This window comes from Micropterus salmoides, unplaced genomic scaffold, assembly GCF_014851395.1.
Source record: "Micropterus salmoides isolate LMB-PRFRI ecotype aquatic unplaced genomic scaffold, ASM1485139v1 Ms_hic_scaffold_3, whole genome shotgun sequence".
Taxonomy (NCBI): domain Eukaryota; kingdom Metazoa; phylum Chordata; class Actinopteri; order Centrarchiformes; family Centrarchidae; genus Micropterus; species Micropterus salmoides.
The window spans coordinates 32,524,746-32,547,936 of NW_024042261.1; the positions used below are offsets into that span (position 1 = coordinate 32,524,746).

At 37.7% G+C, this 23,191-nt stretch overlaps 1 protein-coding gene across 1 annotated transcript in view; it reads left to right on the forward strand.

Annotated features, from left to right (window-relative positions):
• The window catches only part of tenm4 (teneurin transmembrane protein 4), a 157,522-nt gene that overhangs the window by 47,624 nt on the left and 86,707 nt on the right, over positions 1-23,191 (forward strand). The window contains exon 4 of the mRNA XM_038694058.1: positions 15,707-15,928. Coding sequence (XP_038549986.1) covers positions 15,707-15,928 — 222 coding nt within the window. The remainder of the gene's footprint in view (positions 1-15,706; positions 15,929-23,191) is intronic.

Here is a 23,191-nt window from a genome sequence, read left to right on the forward strand (position 1 = left end):
CACAACAAAATTTTCAGACGATGCAACTAACTGCATCACGTTTGTGATTGTTTTTTTTTTGTACTTGAAAGCAGTACTTTTGAACCACTTCAAAAACAAGATAATCTCTGATATCTCAGACGATTGTCTGTGAGCATAACTGTTTGATTGATTATTTGCATTCCAACTTTTGTTCTTAGGGTTTGTCAGTACTGTATGATTCAAAATAAGATTAGCATGCTTAGAAACAGGGGTAGTTCAGACATTTTCATACACACAAAGACCCTGCAATTCTTAAACCTTGTTGTGCTGGACAGCTCAGGTTCTTCCTGGATTATTTCTTTCCCAGTGAGAGTAGCTAGGCACAGTGAAATTTCACAGCCTGTGCATGTTGAAGAAAATAGCTCGGGACATAAGCTTTAGATTTTTTCCCTCTGCCTTCAGTGGTTCCCTAAAGGTACTGCTGTCACGCTAGAAACACTGGTCTTATCTCAGCAGTATGAATTGCCAGCTTCTGCAGCAGGTCACAGCAGAGTAGCATTCTCTCTGTCTTCAAACCTCAATACTTTGACTGCGTGAATTACCAAATTTTGGCACAGGCAGTTTGAACTATTTAGAGGATTTAAACTGACTTATTACTAGCGAAGCACTAATAGTGGTTTATGGAAGGTTGGACGTGTAAGTTTTAGTATTTAGTGCCAATGGAAATGTAGTCCAGGACAGCCAGAAAATTTCCGCACTGAGCTTTGGAATGGATGGCAACCTGCGGCTGTTGTTTTTAAACTGTTTGACAACTTAATTCAGGAAATAGAAAATAATTGGACTTTTGTCAGTCAGCTTGTTTGATAACAGTTATATTAAAAAACATATTGGTTGTATGACCCTATAGAATATGACTGGTACATCACTGTTGTAATAATATTGTAAGGCTTTTCCACAATTGAACCTGGAAAGCAAGCGCTTTTATTTTTATTTAATTGTATCCAGTTGCCACTTTTGTAATAGATTGCATCTTTTTTATGTCAATTAGAGCTGCACAATTTGGAGTAAAAGTCATATTGCAATTATTGTGGACACTATTGCAATTCAATTATAATGGAACAAATGGTACTATGAGTATGCTTGCTTAATTATCAAGGAATGTGTGAAATACTGACATTTTTAAATGTGTATTTCTCAACTTGAACAAAGTTAAACAATAAACAATATTTATAACAATAACAAGTAAAACTGATGTAAAACAGAACAAGGGGAGCCGGTTGCTCTGCGGAGGTGGTCGCTTGAAGCAGCAAATATTGGCACAATGGTACTGGCTCAATGTACAACTGTCTAATGCAGAGTCTCTGTCCACAACCTGGAGGAGGTCAAGTTCAAACTTGAAAAGTCACAACTGCAAAATGATTTGATAAAGGATCACAAAATGCTGCTAGGCCAGGAGCATTAATTTCATTAATTCAGTGAACCTTTATTTATACATGGTGGTCCTGGGAGAGTTGCTGACTGTTGCATTGGTGCACTGTGTACACATGACAATAAAGCAGAGGTATTACAGGTTCTATGTGTGAGTGCAAACGAGATAAGAAAAAACTTGCATTATAAAATAAAAAGTGTCATTAAATCGGAAAAAGGTTACAGTGGGATAAAAATGAGAGTGGTTGCACCTTTCTGCCTTGCTCACACACATCCTAGAGACGTCTTAGAGAATATAGTATCTTTCAATTTTAGTCAGCCTGCGTTCACTTTAAAGCATTCAGGAAAAATACATTTAACAAATATGCATTTGATTCTAAAAAAAAGAAGACATTATGTATAACAGGTAACAATACAGGTAGTTACTTCTGATCAATTAAAATTGATTTGCCTCAGTCCTGATCCTGCTGATCAGAGTACAACAAAGTGTATCTTCCAAAAGAACCAAAATAGCAACACAAATCAATTAATTGGATTGACTGAGGTAATAGCTATGCAAACATTATTTAATGATACTAATACATTATACTGTTATCTTTTACTGTATTCTATTCATAAGATTGTTTAAAAACATTTTAAACATCTTACAATAAACAGCATATTGCTGTTTAATGGTGCTTCTGACTACTGTTACCATTACTACAATTAGCTTGTTAAAGAATTAATGTTCAGTTTTGAGCAATAGAAAAACTATATTTTAAATTGCATTCTGATTTACCACTGGTTTGAATATTAAAGGATAGTTCTGGTGTTCACATTGTTGCCCATCCAGTTGCCAGGACCCCATCTACCCCAGGCAAATTTATTTCTAATTATCACCTCAATGGAAAATTGGAATTGAAATTGGCTGACCTCATTCTGACCAAAGTCTCTTACATTTACTATGCAAAAAGGTGTTTTCTGTCTGCATAAGTTATGTTTTATTATTACATTCTTGCAGATTTGCTCACAAGTATTTGAGCTAGAGTCCATGTCAAGTCTCAAGTCTTTAAGCTACTCCAAGTCAAGTCTCAAGTCACTCGTGGTTATAATGAGTGTTGTATCACCTGCTGCATTCAACCCAGGCTGCTTAGAACACTGCATAGCAATTCATAGTTTTCAGTCACGTGACATTCGCGATGCCTGGAGGGCAAAACAACAGACCAATATAGCAGCTCACACCGCGACTCCCCTGTAGAGACGCCGCAAGAGCAGTTACATTTATTTGGATCACCTCTCAACTTAAGAAAAACAATAATATGAACACAAACTGCAAGTGTTGGGCACTTCCGATCCATGTTACAGCATCCGCTGCCGCATTTCTATTGTTAATCATAGACTGTGGTAATGTTTATGTTTACCTTGTGAGGAATCCCTCACCCAACACAGCTCAGGCTTGTCTCTTCCTCAATTTGTGCATCAGAAAGTACAACTACCATCCAGCATTTTGGCAATGTAAAAGTAAAAAACTCATAGTAACAGTATATCACTTGCTTCCTGGTTGGCAGGCAGCGGAAAATAACATCTTTTTTGCCCTCTAAGGGAACGTTTTCCTTGGAATGTGACATCACGTGAAAACTATGAATAAGGAATTCTGTAATTGTGACCTGTTTTTCACTTACAGAGCACAACCATGTAATGTGCAGTGCAATTAATGACAGCTTGTTAACTACTGTAAGTCAAACCCCCAGACTCTCAAACCCAGTGTAACGTTAACTAAATAAAACTGTAACGTTGCATGATCAACAATAAACCTGTAACCTGTTTTTTTTTACTTACAGAGCACAACCATGTATCCTAATGTACAATGCATCTACAGCTAATTACAGCTTAAAAACTACTGTAAGTCAACACATCCACCAGCCTCTCAAACCAGTGTAACTAATGTTAAATAAACCTGTAACGTTACATGATCAACAATAAACCTGTAGCCTGTTTTTCACTTACAGAGCACAACCCAATGAGACTAGAACTAACAGCTTATAAACTACTGTAAGTCAACACATCCCCCAGACTCTCAAACCAGTGTCTCATTAATGAAATCAACACTTTTCAGGGCAGAAAATACCTTTCAGTCAATAGGTAGAGGCTGCAATCACTTTCTGGCAAGTGGGAAACTACATTTTATGGGTTGTATTGGCCATTTAAAGGTATTTTAACAGGTAAAAATGACTGTATTGGTTGGTACACAGCAAGTAAAATAATGTAGAGTCATAATGATAATTGCAGAAGAGATCATGTCTTATAACTCAGTAGTAGGATACAGTCTGTTTTCCAAATATAAACAAGGATATTAGATATACGCCTACCAAACACATAATCCATTGGCAACAACAGGCTTCTATAATTGCCTATGATCACATAAATGTCAGGCCTGATTACGCTATAAACTGCAAACGCTTATTTAGCCACAATTGTAATTATCCCGTTAAAAGAACTGGTAAAGTTTTACAAAGACATACCTTTGCTATTACTACGGGCATAAAAGGATGTTTATTTCCCTTTATGTCTGTTTGACCCAGATGCAGCTGTAGACGTAAAGAGACTATGCAGTACAGCTTTAACATACTGTGCACCCTCCCACGGATGGCAATCACTTTTCGGCAGACGATCACTTTTCGGCACAACACTTTTTTGTGTTTGTTGTCCTCTCTCACGTTAGGCTGCGCGCATCAGATACATAGTTGTGTTACGTAGGTAGGTTATAGGTAACGCAGGGAGGGGAATAACAGCAATCTCGTCAGACGTTTTCTAAAAATAAACATTGTTCACGAGTCCCGCATCTCGAGTCCGAGTCAAGTCTGAAGTCTTTTGAGTCTCAAGTCACTGTGTGTGCGACTTAAACTTAAGTGCGACATGAGTCCGAGTCTCAAACTTGAGTCCTCATCTCTGCATTCTTGCCATGACATGACATGCCACTGTGTTGAACGCATACTTGAAATTTAATACAGAAAAGAGAGTTAAGAGATGCACCTAAATTGTTGCAAAATGCTGATACTAGATCAGAATTCCTATTTCTGTCCAAGGGATGCAGCCAGCCTTATATAATGCTTACATTCTTACAACTATTTATATTATTAACAAACCTCATTTGCCATGTTGCAAACTGTGGCTGTAGTTTTACCATGGTTTGAATTATATAAGCACTTAGAAACACAAGCCTTTTGACAGCATGTATTTTAGATAGCCTTTTGAACTGTCATGCACTCAGTGGGAGCTGGGAGGCACACACAAATCAATTCTTTAACACTGACAAAGTGTCTGAAATGAAAAACAGTGGGCTTTTATGTAAGCTATCTGGAGAGAGCGATGAGATGAGGATATAATTTTTTGACAGAGATGTGCTCCTTTTGCATTTAAGGATATTTCTATGATGTTCATACAAAACATAGAAAATCAAGCAAAGGTGGCCTTCTCAGTACTCTGAGAACTCCCACTCAGTTTTATAGAATTATGATTCCAGAAGAAAGTTTGGAAGATGAAGGTTTTTAAGGCAGTGCTTAAGCCCTTTTATTGGGAATGAAGCTGTTTCTTAAGGGTATACTTTAGAATTTTATTAGGCCAGGCCTAGAGTGTGCTGAGGAATGACAGGATGGGGATGGTGCCATCTTTGTTCAGCAAGGCCCCAGGCAAGCCACATGTAGCCCTAATGAGTCGCTTACAATTTCAGGCTCCGCTTGCTCTCAAACACCAAAAGTAAACTTTTGTCTTTTTTCCGCTCACTATTCGGGGACCTTAAGAGGATTGTGGGGTCATTATTTATTCATGCCATTGTGTTTATTCACCAGCCTCTGTGTGTGATGGGAGATGGAATAGAAGAGCTAGTGCAGATGGAGTAAAAGCTGATAATTATCCACTATTAGCATTGTTTTTTCAGCCATGGTTTAAGTCGACTCAGTTGATGATCTGGCTATGATGGAGGTGCTGAAACATCCATTTAAAGCAGATTACCAAGTGCTCATCTTTGAAGTCTGGAATCCTCTTCAGAGGACTCGCCAAATGGGTGTGGATGCATTTATAAGCCTGTTTTTACGCCCCTTTTTCTGTGCTGTTAAGAGAAGATATCCTGTCACAATGTCAGTTACAAACACTCGTGTTGACCAGGAGATCCTTAAAAACAGCCATCACATGCCAGCAGGACACTGTTAACAGCGAGAGGTGAGGAGATTGGAACCTTTACTTTTTATCCTAGCACAAAGAAAGCCCCAGGGATGCTTGAATGGGGCTGCATGGAGGGATTTAACAATGTCAGAGCTCATCAGAACTAACATTGATTCAAAAGACTAGTGAAACAAAGAGCAAAAAATTTGGGTCTTGGGTCTTAAAGACTAAGAAGTCTTGAAAATGGATCAATTAGATTTGATTACTGAGTTCTAAAAGAGCAGTTTGAAAACTTTTCTTTATTGTAGTGCATCAGTTAGGCTGTCTTCACATGGTTCAGCTGTTCTGCACACTGTGTTCTTCATTTATTATAGATGTTCAATGAACATTTTTTATGGGTGACACTTTTGCTTCTTCATTTGCTGCTTCTGGAATTCTATGAAGGCGACAGGTCAGCAGTAGTACGGTTTCTCCTCAAACGAAATTTCCATTCAGTTCATTTATGATTTCAATTTCAAATATCCAGTCTGATTCATTCTTCTGTTTGTCACAGAGAGTCGAAACAGATGGTGTCGTCTGGATTGCAGCATACACTGTATCTCCAACACAGAGAAATAGAGTTGACTGTACAGATGAGAGTGGCATAAACCAGGCAGAGTTGTGGGTAGAGGATGACTGGGGAAGGAGTCTGTGCTCATAGTGACCCAGACAAGAAATGTCACCTCTTGTCTTCTTAGGTGATACTTTGGAAAGCCACTGGCATCAGTACTCAGTGTGCTAAGGTTTGTGTGCTACAGCTGCTTTTATTTTAGTCTTAGTTGGATATGTCCGTCCTCCTTCAAGCAGATGAATAGATTAGTGCTGAGTGATTACATCCTTAATTTTGTGCTATTTAAAGAGGAGTGAGGGTTAGAAGTTTGATCTGTCTAGGGCCCATGGCCTGTGAACCTGTTCATAGAAATTGTGACAACTGCTAGTTTTCCCATTTCTGCTATTTCTAGCGTCCAACTGTTCTGCCATGTTTTGCTTGTTTTCTGGATTTATTCTAACCATCCATTCTGGGCTCTAGAGTGCAAGAATTTCATTCGCATTTGCCCCCCAAAATGTGCTAACCGTACTGTAATGTTCCCCTTTAATAAATTGTTAGTTAATCTGTTCCTTGAACATTTTATACTCTGCTCCTGAATTTCTTCCTGAATTCTAATAGTGTATTTCCTACCATCTACCCAAGGTTTATCATGCATTTAAACTTGCATGTACTCCTTGGGGAAAAAAGTTAGCGTGGAGCCCTGCATTTATAATTTGGCTTTCAACATCTCTTTAAGAGCCTACAGTAGTTGTGAGTAATGGATGCTGGGTTTAAAGTGCTGATAGAAATGTTGTGGGTCAGCTTTAAATTGAATTGTGCCTTCTGTGATAATGTTTTTTTTTATTACACACAAATATAATTTCCATTTTCTCAGTAATGGTTATGTCTATAAAAAAACATTTATGTGTATTTACAATTTGTTTTCAACCTTATCATGCATTATGTTCACTCTCTGTTATTATGATATTGATTCCTAGCAGGTTAACGGCACTGTCTGAGTGAGATTTTTTTAAAATCAGTTTTACAATGTTGGTTCATAAAAGCTAATTTCCCACTTCCTCTGCAAGTGTGTCTATCTGTTTGTGTTTTCCGTTGTGCAGTTTGTGGTAAGGTAGCGTGTTGGACTATGTGCAGTGTCCTGAGGAATTATAGTTTGCCTGACAAATGTATCAAATTGCACCATATCAACTGTGGAAATTCTTGTAATCTTGCAGCATGCATATGCTTACCATAACTTTGGGTAGACGGTGTGACATACACTAATAGATTAAATTTAGTAGTAAAAAAGTGTAAAACCTTTTCTGAAGGCACAAGTTTCTGAGGCAGTTTATCATGCATTTAGACATATTTGTTGCATTAGACTTATGACTTTTTGAAAACCATCCCTTTGAGCTGCACACTGTCTCATTTATTTATTATTTGATGAGATCACCTATCAAGTAATCATTTCATAGAAGGCTAGTTATGGCTTCCAGCTGTGCAATAGAAAATAATAATGTCAATTTGAGAATCCTAATAATACGAAAAACAGAATTAAGCCCTCTTGTTTGTATTGCCTGAAGAGTTTTGATAAGTTTAAGTATTACCTGAGCACAGACCAATAATTACAAGCACATTAGTGTGTTCCCAAAACATGTAAATAAAAAGCATGAATTCATTTTATAAATTATTAGGCACTATTATGCATTTAGTTGTTTATAGCATCATCTCAGGTGTTTAAGGCAGGTCATGATTTCTTGCAGCTGTTATGAAACATGTATCAGAAACATGTGATTCCAGATGGAGTAAGATACAAGTGTTTAGGATAGTGTTTGGGATACAATTTGAAATCTTCACCTCAGTTTCATAATTTTTTTGTTTTAACATTGCCTTATTGTGAAGTCCATTACCTTTTTGGATCATAGAAATGTTCACAAGCAAAATTAAGATTGAAAATATATTCATACTGATGAGTGGAAAACTTCTTTTTAACCATCAGCCTTAGTGTCATACTGTATTTGTGCAGTTGTTTTGGCAGAAATGTTAACATATGCAAAGTAGTGTTGTTATTAAACAACAGAAAAATTTAAGTAATTGAATTAACATTAACAGTGAGGAATAGTTTTCACTAAATTTAGCAGGGTAAATACAATTTGTTCTGTCATTGAAAGTGAACTATAAATCACAGGCTTATGGACCAAAACAGAATATACAATATAAGGTAACCAAAATAAATCAGCTGACCAGAAGGAATTTAACTTTGCCTTACAACTACCAATTACTACAGCCTTTATTTCAAGTCAGATATAGTCAAATGTTTGTTGGTTAGCCAGTATTGTCTATAATCTGTATATTATGATATAGTCCAATTTCTGGTCATTTGAAAGATACTAAATATCCTATAAATCCATTGTCACCAACGAACAGTCCTACTTATTGATTTGCAACATTGCGCATTGTCCCGATACAGTGGAAAATATCACACCAACAAATCTATGTTTGACGGATTTCCAATTTCACAGCATAGTATACTGTATATAGTCATGTCATTCAACCGTAGCCAGTCAGTTGATCTGTTCACCCCAGCTTTCATCATGTTACATTGCAAAAAACACCACGATAGGGCTTTATTTCCTGCAGTCACAAATACAATTTCTAAGACTGTCAGTGTCACAAAGGCACTGCCTTTCCACAGTCTTTGAAGTTCAATCCAAACCAAGAGCACTGCTATAGTAGGCAAGAGGGCACATTTAATCAGTCATGGCAGAGCTCAAATACTGCCTGTCAGTTAGACAAAATCAAAAAGGGCATCAAACCTTTCATGGGTTAAGCAGCTCTAAAGCCTTTGTATCACACGATCGAGCCTGACTAGTGAACATTTGTGTTGAACACTGTAAACATGACCAATAGAGCTAAGCAACCGGACATCATTGGGGGACAAAGTTATAATGCTGAAAATTTAATTGATGATTCTCAGACAATTCAAAAGCTGTTAAATACACAATTAAGGTGTCTTGTTGGCCATTGTACCCTGTAGGCAAATAAAACTCATCAATAGACAATTATTTGTATTAGGCTTGGTTTGATAGGTTTATTTTCTCTTTCCCTTTGAACAGACTTGCAATGCTTCCTTAATGCAATACTCGCACTACAGTATGAATTAGTTATTATGACTTATTGTTCTAGTCTAAGCAACATGAAAACTCATGGTTCATTTTCACTTAGAACTACAGAGTACACACTGCTCATGAGTCATTATGATTACTTACTCTGTAAAAATGTTGTTTTGCCCAAGCAGTTACTTTAGGATTGCATGTAGGATTAACATTAACAATAGGCATTCATTTATAACCAATTCCTGAGGATGTCAGAGTCTCCAACATACACACATTCACAGGTAATTTTTATTCCATAGCCTGCGTTAGACTGAGATATAACCTACCAGTTAAATGTTCACAAGAACGCAGAAGTTTGTGTGTTGCTTTTTCAACAGCCCAGTCCTTCTTGCACAAGATTTAATCAAGGTTACCGGTGGATCTGGTATACATAATCACATTCCAGCTGCCTTCAGATGGCTCCAAAGAGAGTTAATCAACTGAAAGGGAAGGCCTTCATACATGAAAGCTGTTGTGGCTGACAGATGCGGTTAAGAATCAGACATTAATCTTTAGCATGCCTTCCTGGTTCCACTCCTTTAAGCATTTTCTTTCTGCGTAATTAGTAAAGCACATAAAAGGATCTGCCTAATTTTGGAGTTAGTTATATAGGTGTGCCTCCACCAGTTAGGGATGCAAATATCACTAACTGGTGGAGGCAACACATACGGTAAGCAAAGTGTGCAGTAAGTGTAGTGTGATGTTGACTTGGTCTGAGCAGGTAGGCTGTGGATGGCCCAAAATTTGGTGAATACCAAAATTGCAATGTGCTGCTAGTTTGCAAGTGACACTAGTGGAATCACAGGCAGCAGCAGCAGAACATTAGTGGTTTTCCCCCAAAAAATACCAAGCAGGTGCTGGCAAGGGACAAAACCCACTGTTCCATAGGAAATGCCACTTTGCGCCATAGTGTCCACAGAAAAACAACTGTGGCCTACACATGCAAATACAGTATGTTCAGAGTCTGGGTCTTGATGGTGGTGGTAGCAGTCAGTACAAAATTCAGATGCCATCACATATTGGACCTACACTGGATGAAAAAACTGGTGCCAGCAGCAAATTACGCAACATTTACTGATCAGTCAAAGACAAACTGCCGGCCTTTCACACACCCCTGTACAAATGTTACTAAGCAACTTTCCAAGTCAATATGGTAACACGCTGTATTACAGATTTTTTTTCTTGTTTGTTTTGGCGTCCTAGTCAAATCTTATGATATGAATTTAGTATTGGCATTGAATGAAAATGCTGGTTGACTGCATTAATCCTACATGCAGACCATCATGCTTTGTGGTAAAATGGAGATTCAACACAATCTTCATTTTACAACAAGAGTAGCAGTGTGACGATGACACTCAGTCCCCGCTGAGACTCTGAGTCATTCCTCTGTGTCCTCTATGCTTTCTATGCCACATGGCATCAGTTGATGGTATGGGACAGGCGCCGAGATGTTTTTTTTTTTTTTCACTGTTCGTCTGCAAATACACTGCATTTTTTATAGATGCTGCCCGCAGCTGTAGTCCTTGAGCATACAGATAATTCCTGTTGTCACCGTGGAGTCACACATCTGTTTCACCTTGCTCTGTATTGTGGGTTTGCAGTACATTTAACTAAGGTAGTCATAGATCTTATTTGCCATGTTGTTTGTTTGAACAATGACAACTTTTATCTCCTTGAATGAATCTGATTTTCTATGTATAGCTCCAGAATTTATATTAGTTAGAGGCAAAATCAGAAAGATGAGCTTTGGTTTGAGAGACAAAGAGAGAGAAAGAGAACTAAAAATGAGGACTCTCCGGAAGAAAGTTGTTGACTCTTCTTACTTGATTTTCTTTTCACTCGATTACATCCTTCCTCTAAATTATATTCTCTATTTACCTGATTTAATTCTCTCTCCCTTAGCCAGAGAAGACTTCTCAAATACAGACATTTTTTAAAACATACATTTTCATGTGTATATTTGTACAGTGATAATGACTGATTCTTCCTCTCTCTCATCCACAAACTTAATCATTGTAATCAGGTTTATATTTTCCAATGCATCATTCTGCACTACAGTCCCATACATTAATGTTTGCAGTTACCGTGGGTATGTACATCTTAAATGATTGTGCTGCTATGTCCTCATTCCTCCACTTGTTAGTCTCCACAGACACACAACCAGAAGCACACACCCATGCATGCACATATTCATTGAATTAACTTCACATACATAGGTTGTCTTTGGGGAACACGGTGTATCCACAGATTCTTTTGAAGTTGATTATGTATTTAGATTAGATTAGTTGATTAGTTGACTTAAAAATTAAAGAATTTCTTATTTGTAATTAACGAAGCTAGCTTCAGCTTTTTAAATGTGAGGATTTGCCTTTCCCTGTTTTTCTATAATTGTAAATTGAATATCTTTGGAGTTTGGACTGCTCGTCACACAAAATAAATCTGACATTGGGATGGGCATTTTTCACTATTTTAAGACATTCATTAGTCCAAATGATTAATCATTTAATTGAAAAATTTAACCGATAAATCTGTAACAGAAATAATAACGGCCCTAATTTTGAAATTAAGCTTTTGATTACTATTAAAGAGTCAACTGTTTACACTTGGTGATTTTGATGATAATGGTGTACGGTACCATAGCTTTAAGTAGCTATACTCAGGCATATTGTATATACAAACTTGGAATGGGAGTCTGCATGAATATTGCATTTGAAGGCAAAAAGTTAAATTTTCATGCTTCTCTCAGCTGATGGTTTGCCAATATTCAACCATTTTCAAATATGACCTTTTCAACAATTTAGCATTTCTCCGGGAAACTGATGGTGGTTTGGGAAGAAGTGTGAAACATTAGAGATTTGTGAACCAATAAAGATTTTCTTTTGCTTTTCTTTGTTTTCTGTAAGCTACCAATGTGTAGCCTTCTAATATCTTTAGTTTTATTAGACAATTACAGGATATGTTTTAAATCAATGAACAGGAATGTTGGTAATATTGGATTTTCAGGATATTGCATACATTATATCTAAAACAAGACATTTCTATCTGCTAATATTATGTAGAAATTATCTCTAAATTGAATGTCCAGAAAATGGACTATATATTGCTACATGACATAAAATTATTTCAAATCTTTATGAAATATGTCTTTTTCATATTGCTCATCACCACTTCAGGTGTATTAAACTATTTAAACTGCTAAGCACTTACTGAAGGGATCGTCTGAAAGTTTTGAGTACAACATAGAACACCTACAGTATTTACCTGCTTATGTATGGTATTGTAGGCTTGTAAAAAAAAATATTGATACATAGCTGCCCACATTCGCATGTTTCTGCTGCTTGTGTCTGTCATACGTACCAAATACTATTATCTAGGGCTGTCCCCGACTAACGATTTACATAGTCCAATCAGAATTGTCAGGTCTTGCCCATAGTCAACTCATAGTTGAATCATTGTGTGTGTTTGTGCACGGCGATTGCGAGCAGGAGAAGCTGCAGAACTGCAGCCTCTATTCAGTAGTCACTGTAACTTACACTGTACATTTAAAGTTACAGATAAACTGAGACTTATTGTTGATCATTTCCTCTCTGCTCGCCTGCCATTCACATTGTGCAGAGTTTTTCGTGCATGCTGTGCCGCCGACAAACATGTACACGCCATGCCTACACATGCGCACTGACCCGCCTTCTTTAAGGGTAATTTTGGATTTATTACGCACTTTTAAAACAATTATTAAAAGCTTTTTTCTTTTTACATTTTTATTTACAGCATTAAGCGTTGGAATGTATATTGTAATAGGCTTTATATTAACTTATTGGGAGAAAACTGGTAGTTCTATGTAAATCAGACATTGAGCACCCCCATATCGCCAAAATGGCATGATCCTCATTTTGATGCGAAGCTTCGACTGTGAGATTGAAAGTCAAATCAGGCTCTGCCTATCGAAGCATCGAACCTTGGACTATGCAGGGTCAGCCCTACTATTATCATTTTCTCCTTGAAAATAAATGTCATTCTTTTAACTAGGGCCTTGATGTAAGATTTACGTCTTTTAAATTTTTGTTGCCTGAACCACTTTTGTTGCGTTTTACAACTTGCCCTATGGATCTGTTATACTTTGATAAAATATTTTTGATGAAACGAGTGATCAAAATGAATATAATTAAATAATGTGTAGATTGTAACATTTCATAATCATTTAATCTTTAGTTATAGAATTAAAATACAATCACTATTAGATTAAATTGTTACACCTTTGGTAAGTTACGTTAGCATTTTCTTTTGGGAGAAAGTATTGCACTAAGCACTACAATATTAATAGGAGTTATCCTTACCTGCAGATCACAGTTACCAATTTGTTTGTGCATTCTTTTAATTGGGTTGCTAATAAGTTGATTGTTACCTTTAACACCGTGGGTGGTGGTCTGTATTTGCAGTCAGGCCAAACCAGGCAGAAAGTGGCATTTCCTGAACCTGTCAGGAACTAAAGCCCTAGCGTGTTGATCCAGGAGGTCCTAGGTAAAGATCCTCTTTTGCTGCGGTGATACAGTGAGTGAAGGCAAAGGCAATCAACTCTGGCAGCCAGAGAAACTTATCTGGCCATCTCAAGCTGTGGCTTCTCGCCTGCAGAAGCCTTGTCTATATCTTTAGGTGCATGTGACTTGGGCATGAACTGCACAAGGCGGCATTAATTAAACACCATGAGACAGTAAAACCTCTGTACGCAAGACTAATGGCTGCTGAGCATGACTACCTTGAACTCATTTAGGTTATGACTTTGATCATTTTTAGAGGACTTTAATCTTTTCTTGTCTCATTAATTCTCCTTTTTGAGGAAAATGCTGTAATATTCAGTCCAGGACCTGGTGCAGCTAATTTTTGTCTTTCATGTCAAGAATTTCAGTCTTGCCTCTGGTCTTTCATACCAGCAGATACCAGCTCAGTGAGTAGTACTCTGTTTAGCAGAAAAGTGTTGTTGTTTTGACACAAACTACAATGTAGTGTCCTAGATGTATCCGAGGGATTCTGGGAATGACTGTAATGATGCTCTTTTCAACAGCTCTTCCTCTCTCGGTTGTACATTGCTGTATATTCAAGCACAACAGTGTCACGGTCATTAACCCACAGCATGGCCATTGCACCCATTACTTGCACCGGCATTAGAGGATTTAGAGAGAAATGATGTGTGTGGTGTGAGGTATATCTAAAACACAAACTGTGACTCTCTGGGCCAGTGGACATTTGCTGCTTGTGTAGGGCTGCGGCTCATATGTTAGTATCACTAATTGTTTCCTAATTAGATGCGAGTCAGTGAGTTGTATTTTAATACTCTTCAGGGATCATTACAAAGCAGGAGGAAATGTATCTATCCTGATGGATGATAGTCCAGTCAGCAGGAATTTCAACATCAAGACTGGCGAACTGATGGGAAGATGCAGATAGCACCAAGATGATGGCTTTGTTTGCTGCAGTCATCTTACTTAAACACTCAATTTTCAGTGTGGCACAGAGCGGCATCAAAAGTTAATCACACATTAATAGGAGCTCTGTGGAGATTTAACATTCCATGACAGCATGGGGATTGGAACCAATAAGCCCTGAAAGAAGAAACTGTGTGATATTCGTATGTAAGAATGATCGTTGTATATTGATATATAACAAGGGGCTGTAAGTAATCACTGTAAATCAACTGTAAATGATTCATATCCTGCTGTTAAGGTTAGTGGCCTGTGGTATTTTATATTAAGTAGGAAAGCTGATATGGACACCGAGTACAGAAGAAGGATGGAAGAGGAAGGATTGGTTCAGGTTGGATTAATTTTTTTGCTGGCAGGGGTTATATGTGTTTCCATAGGATGGGGTTTTGACAACCCCACCATATCTGGGAACATATTATTCATGTGCCTACTGCACAACACACACCAATTTGAATCTACTAGTGTCATATTTGTAGTTTGGATCACAATATGTTAGATGGTGTTATTTTAAAAGAATAAGTGTCTAGAATTTGAAATATTTTTTGTTGATCTTATTGACCGCTCTTGTACTGTGTATAGGCTATGCTTTCATGTATGCATACGCCCTCACTGATCAGCTCTGTTTTCTTTCTTTTCTTTTCTTTTTTTTTGATTTGAGCATTGTAACCTGGAATTGTTCTCTTTTTTGCATTTAACATCCCGAAAGGGTGTTTTGTTGTTTTTACTTCTCTAAACCAGTGCCAAGCATTTGGCTGTCCTATTCTATCTCAAAGTCACTTCAGTTGTTGTTGTCAATTGTTCTTCCCAGCTGGGTTGAGGTGGCAGAGACAAAGGCAGATGTGTCCCTGTTTGTTTTTGAAGTGTCAGAGTTAAGTCTTGCCTGTGTGTGTGTGTGTGTTCTGCTCCAATGTGATGTTGCCTGTGTTTGGGTGTGTTTCATTTCCCCCCCATGTGTTGTCTCTGTTTGTGGTCCACAGGTCCTCCACTGCATTGTTCATCTGCCTCCTCCTCCCCTGTTGAGCAGCTCCCATACCCTCCCCCTTCCATTGCAGCCAATGAGAGCCAGGGAGGGTTGCTAGGTAACTGTGCGGTTCAGCCAACCCAGGACTCTGACTCTGAGGATGAGTTTGGCCCCAATTCATTCTTAGTTAAAACTGGCTCAGGGAACCTGTATGCTCCTGCCACTGCAACTGCTGATGGTGAGTTTGTTTTCAAACTACTGTTGCTTTCTGGAGGTTAGCCTTCCCGTGCTCTTGGACATGTTGTGTTATAGGTCATGCAGATGGCTATGGGCAAGAATATGTCCCTTTTTTTCCTGAGCACCATGAGAGAGAGAGTTGAAACTTTGAGTCGATATGTAGCCTCAGGAAATGCACAGAACTCTCTGAAGCAAGGTTTGCAAAGTTCAGCGCTTCACTCGAAGAGATGGACAATTTTGGTTCAGTAAGAGATATTTGTCAAAGATATTTCTCTTCAGTTTTAATGCTTGCTGGTGGGAGTAACCATCTGCAATCCCCCTACAGAATTTTCAGAAACAACAGCCTGCATGCATCTACCTCACCTCAGATAGAAAATAAAGACAGTTACTTTAAACCTGGTGCGATGTAATCCATGCTGTATCATCACATGACTGCAAGGACTGACTCCTTTGAAGTTATATTAAAACAGAGTTAGCCCCAAGAAAGACATACTGTAGTTTTGATTTCGGTAACAACTACATCTCAAACAGTGCTTCTTGAGTTGGATGAGGTTTGAAAATTATTATGTGATTTCTCATTAATAAATGTCAGCTACTTTTTCCTCTTGAAACTCTGTGTCTCCTGCTGTTGACTTAACACTTATTCAGACTGACAGAATGGCATTTGCTCTCAAACTGCAAACATGGTGTTGACAGATGCTAAAAATTCAGTTACCATAAAACATATACAGTAGATATAGTAGCAGTCAGAGTGTGTTACATATTATACCAGCAGTTTACTTACTCATTTAATCATCGCGAAGATTTAATTACTCACTATATGCACTAATGAAGTATGTGTGGAAGACAATGTAAGTTCACTGGTCTATGGAGTGAAATTGTTTTGTTGAGTTGATATAATATTATTTGTGGGTTGCTGTATAACCGATTGAAGTGTTATACTTGTTTATGATCCATATCGGTATAACTATAAAACGTTGTCATTCAAACTCAACAATTTATGCCACATAACTCCTATAAGTCATCAATTTGCAAGCTGAATAGGGTATTATTTGATATTTGAATGTTGATGCTTTTCAACTACAGCAGCTACTTGCTTATCCCACTGGCAAGGCAAACCTAAAACAAAATAAAATGGTTTAAATAATTGATCAAGCTTACAAGTTAACTACCCAAAGGGCTGAATTACATCAAACTCCGAAGTTCCCCAGCTGCCTGCTCAGAAAGCCTGGAGAATGGGTTATTTATCCCATCGCAAATCTGCCCCCAATTCCACAGCAGCAACATGCTGGTCATCCAGCAGTGACATGACTGTGCTTAAGGGGACATGGGTGGGGAGAATGGCCTTTACCGCGGCAGATTTGTCTCATAACAATGACAGTGATTTGCATAGGTACAGCATTAAAGTTGGCCTCAGGCTGCCAGTAAGGGGTAAGAGAAGACTGAGGAGGAATAACCCCAGCTCTCTGTGCTGCCTTAGTCATCCACAGGCTTTGTAAGATTAATTTTAAGTTGGACTCTTGTCCATTCTGAGGACCTTCACCTTCCTTTAGTTACATATGAATAAGTAGTAAATTATGTAAAAAAAAAAACTTGTCTTTGTAAGTCTTATTTGACATTATTCATTGTTTAACTACAGAAAATCTTTGACAGTAAGGAGCCTCCACTGTTTCTTCACTTAAACTACCTAATGAGCCATGTAAGCTTGCTCCATGCATCTTCCACATCACATCCAAATACTTATAAACTTGCAGATTTTGTTTATTTAAATTTCAATATAATTTTTGGTGAAAATGTATTTTCCTCTTTCACTCCAATGAGCAACAAAATGTACTCCCACTGGCTGTTTTTTGCCTCTTGAATTTAATGAAAAAGTGATTTCTAATACAGTTGATTCAGTAAAAAAATATCATTTGCATGGCTGATCCTGATTTAAGTTAGATATTGTCTTTTTGAGTTGCTCAGAGTAATATCTGTGGCTCTCTATGTAAAATATTTTCAGCCCCCAAAGCTAAAACCTGTTCAGTGTTCCCTTCAGCTACATAAACCTCATCTTCTCAAGCTGACAAAACAAGAGTAGGCATACAGAACAGGGTTATGGATATGCAACTGTGTAGCCAATATGATTAAACCAAAGATCACAAATTCCATGAATTGTCTAATTAAATTTATGGAAAAGACATTCTAATGTTTTCTGCAGAGGTTGGAAATGGTTGGGACAAAACACTTTATGCTGCCAAATGTAATGTAATCTGGAATTAAGTATGTATCTCAGGTGATCAGTGCGAGTCACATGAGCAACAAATCTTGGTTGAAACCTAGTATATGTCTTGACTGTGTAGGTCAGTGAGCTAAATTGTGGCTAAATTATTATATGGAATTCAGGACTGTCTGCACTTCACTGTAAAAGCATCGTGAGGACGTATTTGACTGTTCACACCTTATTATTTTGAGAAACCGCAACAGCCAATAGGGAAACTCCAACACTCGACCGACCAATGGTGGAACTTCATCACGCACTCACTAAATCAGGGACAGAGTTTCACGTTGATAGGTCTGGCTCTGCTTCGCTGCAGTCCAGCCAAAAAAGGTAATTTAAAAGCCACCATGGTAAAAATGACTGGAATATCAAATCATATCTCTTTGACATACAGGTCAGTTATTGAAGAAATATTCAAATTCAGAGCTGCCACGGTGCAGGAAATATTTACTTTTTTCACTGTCAGTAAACAACCACAGAAAACTATGTATGCCTAAAATAATTGGCTGTGGAAAACAGGTGGCTTTTTATCACTTCAGATTACATTTGCTCAAGGTCATCTTTGAGCCCACATACAGGACTTAAAATGTTCTGCTGGATTTTGAACAAGTAAACGCTCTCAGCAGCATATCGTTATTCACATTAGTAGCCTCCAAGGCTGCAGTGGTTTTTTTCAGGATCCTGTTTTCATTTGGAAGAACACTGAGCCAGGGTTTCTGTAAGGCTGACGAGGCTGCTCGCTGAAGCCTGCAGTCCTTTTGTGAAGCATGTGTTTCACTGTGGCCCTCGGCTTTCTCTGAGGGGCTTCTTCCTGGGGAGGCTGCCAGTGGGAGCCCGCTGCTATGCTGAGCTGCAAGCTCTAAAAGACGATGCAACCTCCCAGTATTAGCATCTCTTAATGCAAAACAGCATGGGGTCGGCCAGTGTTGGCTTTCAGTGCAGCCGTGCTCCCTGGTGAAAGGGCCAGCACACCACCACCTCACAGCTGACCAAGCAGGAATGCTGAGCCGGGTAGAAGGCTTGGGGACGTGGTGGTGTTTGAATTCAAATAAGTCTTCATTTGAACTGCTTAATCATCCCTCTGTGTCTGCAAGGGCGGGGGAAATGTGGTTAAAAGAGGTCACCCCAGAAAGCAATTCATCCACAGACATAATGAGGAATGAAACTATTTGAGGCTAAATAATAATTTAATGAGTAGCACATGGCACTCACATGCCATGCCCCTGTTTTTATGGAATATGCGAGAATCCAGTTTTGAGTTGACATATCAAAAGGAATCGGTTTCTCTTTATGTTGATGTTGAGTTACCAATGAACTGGAGCCAACAGACAATTTGTCCAGTTCCATTCAACTTGCTGTTCGTCAGTGCACAGAGACCATGGATAATGCATTTTGCATACCTACATATCTTCTTTTCATTGACATAAATTGAGATGCATTACTTTCATTCCACAATAATTGCAGACCATCTGTGCCTCTAACACAATCTTGATGGATATGCAGCAGAGTGACATACAGAACAGAGAATACATAACCACTTGTCTTGTCAGCTCAAAGAATGATAGAAAATCCATTTAATCTTAGAAAGGGAGAGAGAAGCATGTCCAAGGACTAGTTGTAAAGTTTTGGGTTGCAAAGTGTGGTAAACCTCAGTTTGAAAAGAAATTAATATGGTATTAATTTCTTTTAAATAAATAGATTATTTACTGTAATTTTATGTTTGTATTTTGGAGTTTATTTTTGCATTCAATTTTGATCCATGTTGAATATGTGTGCATATTCTATACGAGTACATCGTGTGAAACCTGTTTTTCCAGTTTCGTACCTCATTTGCTGTCCTCAGACAAAGCTGGTGGTGGGATGTTATATACTTACAATAGCAGGTTTTCTTTCCTCCAGTTAGTAATGAAAGTGAGCTTATGTTTGGATTACAGAAGGTCTTTTTCCCCTTATTCCCATAGTGAGTGCCAGTGGAGAGCTGAGCATTATACCCACCATGTGTTGTTTGTGTTACCTGTTACCTCTAAAATGAGTCCAGGAAAGACAGCTCGTATTCCCACATGGCTATCCCCTTCAGACTTTTCTAATGGTGCAGGAAACAGCAGGGCCAGCAGAGAGAACCAGCTTCAGGGAGCCAGGAGAGAGTGCAGCTTCACTGCCTTCATGACAAATTCTATTTGTATTTTTATAGACAAACACTACTCAACTGGAAATTTTGCTTCTATGATTAGCCATAGGGGCTGTAGCAGTAAGCAAGATTTAATGATTTATCTGGGTGCTGGATAGCTTTTGATTAATTCTGTATCGAATGGCTCACACCTCAGTGCGTTGATCGGGTGTTCGGGGCATGTCATATCACTTTATTTCATCAGGTGTGACCATTAGTGCTGTGGAATTTATCCACTGTCCTTGTTTAGAAGTAGGTCTTCTCCCTGAACACTGCACAGAGTGGCAAATTAAGGCGGAACCAAGTGTTCCTTTATATGTAACCAAATGGGGCAAGAATTATGCCACTGAAGAATTTTTCATGTGTAGATATCAACCAATGTAGGCAGTTTGAAGGTTTATATCACTACATATCAAAGTGTATACATTTTTATGAATTTTTTAAGTTTTAATTTGACATTAACTGGGGGAGAAGCATTCCAAAGGTGCAAGTTTACAGTTACTGTGGTTTATAAATAGGTATCAAATAATTAAGTATACCATTTGAACAGCCTGAAGCACTGCAGCCAATGAAATATGTGAGATAAAGGCTGGTCTTTTACATATCTATTTACTGATATAATGTAGTGTATTAAATTTTTTCCATGTCTAGTGCTGCTAATTTTAGTCACTCTTTTAGTCAATGTTAGATTTTTCTTTTCACTGTCCTTAAGTGCAGTGTTCTTTACATTCTCTTGTGTTTTTTTGTTGTGTAACAGTGTAGTTTACTAAATTAACTGACACAAGAAAAGTTACTGTCATATAAAAGCTTTAACATACTTTTATGGCTATACATTCTACATTTTGATTTAAATGGCTTTATTAAAGTTAAAACAACAGGGCTATTGGTCAAGTCGAGTGCTATACCTATAACAATAAGGCAAGTATGGCAGTCCCTCAGATGAATCAGATTACTTTTCATATATATGGCATTTTGAATTATTTATTCCATGACATTTGTTAATTTCTATCACCTTTGGATATAACTCCATGCATGCACTGCTGTCTGCATATAATACATGCATTTAATTAATTCATCATCAGCCTTTAGAAATAGAACTCAGAGTGTACAGTGTGTCTACCAAGGCTGTAAAATTTTTTTTTAATAATATCAAAATACACACTGTGATTCACAATCATGAGATGTAGTACATGTGCCAGATATTTGTAATACAAGTAAGTTCAGTAGTTCATGAGCAAATAGTGAACATGCAACACTGTTAACAAATACTGGATTTATACCTGGATTCGGAATACTTAAATACAAATATATTTACTTGTTCCATAATCCATTACCTTTTGCATCAGTTTAATATTTTAAGGTGTTTAAAATATCCTTTATTTTTCATTAGTTACCATTAGTTTTAATTTTATTTGAAACCTCACAAGTTGGACAGTTGGCTTCCAGCAATTATAACATCTTACCATTAGACAGACATTCCTGCTATCTCTCAGGGTGGGGGATGAGGTCCTGAAGTGATTTTGCCTTAATCACTTGTCTAGAATAGTGTCAGGAGACCTTTACCAGTGCATACATCTGTTAGAAAGAAAACCCACATTCCCAGACTGAATGGATAACTTTAGGCTTCTATTTTGAATGCTATGTGAACCTTTGGCTATTGTAGCAAAGTCCCCCTTCTCTGTCTCTCTTATAACAAATGATTCTCCTTTTCTTGCCAGTTTCGTTGTGCAAAGCAGGTCAATAGAAAACCATTAATTTTTTTCTGTCCTTTGAATAGTGGTGAATAATTGTTGCTGAATCACCACATCTGTGGGGGTCAGGTTGTCCTGTGCTTTGTTGCATTAACTGTCTCTCATCTTTCTATTTATTTCCACAAAACAGTGACTATTTACCTGGCCGTTCAAGGGTTTTTGGTTGGACAGGGGCAAAATGCATAAGTCAGGTAGTGAATTTAAATCATGGTGCAGTTCTAATATAGTTTTTCTTCTGTAGAGCATGTTCTACAATGCATTACAATAATGATGGCTTGTATGCAATCGAAGTAGGCAAGGAAGGGCACTATATGTACAAAATTCTTTTATACTTCAAAATACCTGCATGGCAACAGACAAATAACTAAACATAGAAATTAACATTTGAATTTCCATCAGATCACTAAATAAAGTATTAAAACTGGACTTAATCCAGAAACATTGGATAACTTGTTTTAAGTGTGGCTTGGACTTTGGTCTAATATTTATGACCATTATGTTACAATTGAGTAAACCTGCATAGCACTTTACTAATATTTTAAGATAATCACAGAGAGTCCCCCACCAAGAAAATTTTTTCATACTTTTTCAAAGTAAGACAACTTTATCATGGTACTTTGCCATGCAGGGATAGGACATAATACCTAACAGTATTTCGCGAGCCCGGGCAGTCGACTTGCAGTTACAAAAAAAAAAGAATAATAATGTCGTAAAACTTCAGGTATATAGCTATATTTATTGATTAATTTCTGTTGTAATTTTTGAGGTTGTAGCATGACTTAAAATATATTGCAAATATGGTCCTCAGAAAAAAACAATGTTACCAAGTGAAAAATAATTGTTGTCCCACATTTGCTTAAATGTCATAGGAAGTAAAGTATTTGTTTACTGAGAAGTAAATGCATTCCAGAGCAGTGATGCATTTGTCCTTGTGATATATTTCTCTGCATATGTCTGTGCTGTCCTTGTATTGAATTAGCATTGCCTTATTAATGGCTTTAGGGATCAGGTACATTACTGAGCAGGAGGGAGGTCATCAACAACTGTGGGGTTTTACCTCACACCAGTCTATTGTTCATCAGTGCT